Source organism: Micropterus dolomieu, unplaced genomic scaffold (genome assembly GCF_021292245.1).
Source record: "Micropterus dolomieu isolate WLL.071019.BEF.003 ecotype Adirondacks unplaced genomic scaffold, ASM2129224v1 contig_11576, whole genome shotgun sequence".
In the NCBI taxonomy this organism is placed as follows: domain Eukaryota; kingdom Metazoa; phylum Chordata; class Actinopteri; order Centrarchiformes; family Centrarchidae; genus Micropterus; species Micropterus dolomieu.
The window spans coordinates 22-4,201 of record NW_025740562.1 but is presented as its reverse complement, the minus strand read 5'-3'; the positions used below and the strand labels follow the sequence as shown (position 1 = coordinate 4,201).

The following is a 4,180-nucleotide window of genomic DNA, read 5'->3' as shown; positions in this document are numbered from 1 at the left end:
TGCAGCAGCCATGTAGCAGCTATCCACAGCCATGCAGCAGCCATGTAGCAGCCATGTAGCAGCTATACACAGCCATGCAGCAGCCATGTAGCAGCTATGTAGCAGCTATACACAGCCATGCAGCAGCCTTGTAGCAGCTATCCACAGCCATGCAGCAGCCATGTAGCAGCTATCCACAGCCATGCAGCAGCCATGTAGCAGCTATCCACAGCCATGCAGCAGCCATGTAGCCGCTATCCACAGCCATGCAGCAGCCATGTAGCAGCTATACACAGCCATGTAGCAGCCATGTAGCAACTATACACAGCCATGCAGCAGCCATGTAGCAGCTATACACAGCCATGCAGCAGCCATGTAGCAGCTATCCACAGCCATGCAGCAGCTATACACAGCCATGCAGCAGCCTTGTAGCAGCTATACACAGCCATGCAGCAGCCATGTAGCAGCTATCTACAGCCATGCAGCAGCCATGTAGCAGCCATGTAGCAGCTATCCACAGCCATGCAGCAGCTATACACAGCCATGTAGCAGCCTTGTAGCAGCTATACACAGCCATGTAGCAGCCATGTAGCAACTATACACAGCCATGCAGCAGCCATGTAGCAGCTATACACAGCCATGCAGCAGCCATGTAGCAGCCTTGTAGCAGCTATACACAGCCATGTAGCAGCCATGTAGCAACTATACACAGCCATGCAGCAGCCATGTAGCAGCCATGCAGCAGCCATGCAGCAGCCATGTAGCAGCTATACACAGCCATGCAGCAGCCATCCAGCAGCCATGTAGCAGCTATACACAGCCATGCAGCAGCCATGTAGCAGCTATACACAGCCATGCAGCAGCCATGTAGCAGCCATGCAGCAGCCATGCAGCAGCTATACACAGCCATGCAGCAGCCATTCAGCAGCCATGCAGCAGCCATGCAGCAGCTATACAAAGCCATGCAGCAGCCATGTAGCAGCTATACACAGCCATGCAGCAGCCATCCAGCAGCCATGCAGCAGCCATGCAGCAGCCATCCAGCAGCCATGCAGCAGCCATGTAGCAGCTATACACAGCTATACACAGCCATGCAGCAGCTATACACAGCCATGCAGCAGCTATACACAGCTATACACAGCCATGCAGCAGCCATGTAGCAGCTGTACACAGCCATGCAGCAGCCATGCAGCAGCCATGTAGCAGCTATACACAGCCATGCAGCAGCCATGTAGCAGCTATACACAGCCATGCAGCAGCCATGTAGCAGCCATGCAGCAGCCATGCAGCAGCTATACACAGCCATGCAGCAGCCATCCAGCAGCCATGCAGCAGCCATGCAGCAGCTATACACAGCCATGCAGCAGCCATCCAGCAGCCATGCAGCAGCCATGCAGCAGCTATACACAGCCATGCAGCAGCCATGCAGCAGCTATACACAGCCATGCAGCAGCCATGTAGCAGCTATACACAGCCATGCAGCATCCATCCAGCAGCCATGCAGCAGCCATGTAGCAGCTATACACAGCTATACACAGCCATGCAGCAGCCATGTAGCAGCTGTACACAGCCATGCAGCAGCCATGCAGCAGCCATGTAGCAGCTATACACAGCTATACACAGCCATGCAGCAGCCATGTAGCAGCTATACACAGTTATACACAGCCATGCAGCAGCCATGCAGCAGCCATGTAGCAGCTATACACAGCTATACACAGCCATGCAGCAGCCATGTAGCAGCTATACACAGCTATACACAGCCATGCAGCAGCCATGCAGCAGCCATGTAGCAGCTATACACAGCTATACACAGCTATACACAGCCATGCAGCAGCCATAGTAAAAAGCTAGAAACTGCTTTCATAATAGAACCACTTGTTGCGGGTTCCAGTTCCAGTTCCAGTGAAGGACACAAAAAACATCAAAATATTGAAATTGTAGAAAGGTAGAAAGATGGCACATAACTTTACTCACCATTCTTTTCCTTGAGTGGTTACCTCTCTGTCTGACAGAAACAGGTCCGGGCTCTGTTGACATCATGTAATGGACCGATGGTACCCGACGCTTGCATTCAGTTAGGACACGGCTTTTGTGTTTCATCCTGTTTACTGTCACTGTTCAGTTCTAGTCACATTTTAATTTTTTCAATTGTATTTGTTTGTTTTTATTTTTATTTTAACAGTCAGTTTTAGTTTTTTAATATTGATTCTGTTTTTTTCTGTCTCTTCTACCCTCACGTCTTCTCAGACACTTTCAAACTAACAAGTCAAAGTTCAGACTTACAAATGAATCACAGTTCTGAAATTATTTTCCTTTAAGCCACGCCCCTTAACAGTACTAACCCTCCCTCGCTGAAACCCCGCCACTTGTTGTTGCCAGGGTAACTATGGCTCCAGCTTTCCGGCTGACGACTCGTCTGGCGGTATCGGAAAACATGTCGCAATTTACAGTTGACTTCAACGCAGAGAGGGCGGGGCTTCAACGACTTCAGTTCCTGCCAGGTGAGGAACACCTTTTTTAAATTGTCTCTCTTTGGTCAGTTTATGAGGGGATTTATTAGTTAGAGCAGGAAAGTACCTCTTTTTCTTGGTAAGAAGAATCAAGTTTTGCAGTGACTGGGTCTGCTATGCAGCACCGCCAAACACACGCCATGGTCGGAAAAAAATTATTATTACAGACATCTTCAGTTTCCATGACAACTGAGCAAAGTCCACTGGAGATGAAGACAGTGTGAAACTGTTGAAAGCTCCAGATTCGTCTCGTTCACAGTATCTGACCTGTTCCCACAGTTCCCAGAGCGCCAGAGATCGACGTCTCCAGTTATGTCATCCGTGACAACTCCATCACGGTTGCCTGGCGACCAGCTTGTGAGGCTGATGGTGACGGTGTCAGCGGACGAATTGAATGTTACGAACTCGAATACCGAAAAACAAATCACGACAGCTCACTGAGAGCCGCAGGAGAAACATGCTGGGAAAAAATCCCCGATATCAGAGAGACAAAAATCACCATCTCAGGTGAGGGGTCAGGTGTCAGGTGAGGGGTCAGATCTCAGGTGAGGGGTCAAGGAGACTATTTAAACTGTGACGTGGTCTTCCTGTGCTTCTGTTTCAGGGCTGAAATTTGACTCTCGGTTCGTCGTTGTTCGTGTTCGAGCGAGAAACAAAGCAGCCGCTGGCGAGTTCTCTGAACCCGTCGCCATAGAAACCAGAGGTGAACACATGAGTGAGATGACAAAAATGTTAGAAGTCCTCGTTTCAGGGCGAGACCGATATAGACAGAATGAAACAAGTTACTGTTTTTCTACATAATATATACAAACATATATTGTAGGTATAATGTGTGTGAGAGTATATACTGTAGGTATAGTGTGTGTGACAGTATATACTGTAGGTATAGTGTGTGAGAGTATATACTGTAGGTATAGTGTGTGTGACAGTATATACTGTAGGTATAGTGTGTGTGAGAGTATATACTGTAGGTATAGTGTGTGTGACAGTATATACTGTAGGTATAGTGTGTGTGAGAGTATATACTGTAGGTATAGTGTGTGTGACAGTATATACTGTAGGTATAGTGTGTGTGACAGTATATACTGTAGGTATAGTGTGTGTGACAGTATATACTGTAGGTATAGTGTGTGTGACAGTATATACTGTAGGTATAGTGTGTGAGAGTATATACTGTAGGTATAGTGTGTGTGAGAGTATATACTGTAGGTATAGTGTGTATGGCAGTATATACTGTAGGTATAGTGTGTGAGAGTATATACTGTAGGTATAGTGTGTGTGAGTATATACTGTAGATATTGTGTGTATGAGAGTATATACTGTAGGTATAGTGTGTATGGCAGTATATACTGTAGGTATAGTGTGTGAGAGTATATACTGTAGGTATAGTGTGTGTGAGTATATACTGTAGGTATAGTGTGTGACAGTATATACTGTAGGTATAGTGTGTGTGAGTATATACTGTAGGTATAGTGTGTGTGACAGTATATACTGTAGATATTGTGTGTATGAGAGTATATACTGTAGGTATAGTGTGTGTGACAGTATATACTGTAGGTATAGTGTGTGTGATAGTATATACTGTAGATATTGTGTGTGACAGTATATACTGTAGGTATAGTGTGTGAGAGTATATACTGTAGGTATAGTGTGTGTGAGTATATACTGTAGATATTGTGTGTATGAGAGTA

The 4,180-nt window shown here is 46.5% G+C and overlaps 1 protein-coding gene across 1 annotated transcript; it reads left to right on the top strand.

The window, feature by feature from the left end:
- Nucleotides 1–2,209: 2,209 nt before the first annotated feature.
- On the top strand, nt 2,210–3,270 carry LOC123965869 (FSD1-like protein; the record flags this gene model as incomplete). Its single annotated transcript, XM_046042199.1, has 3 exons — nt 2,210–2,480; nt 2,769–2,996; nt 3,094–3,270. Coding segments are annotated over exons 1-3 (520 nt in total), but the record flags the coding sequence as incomplete, so codon positions are not given.
- Nucleotides 3,271–4,180: the final 910 nt, after the last annotated feature.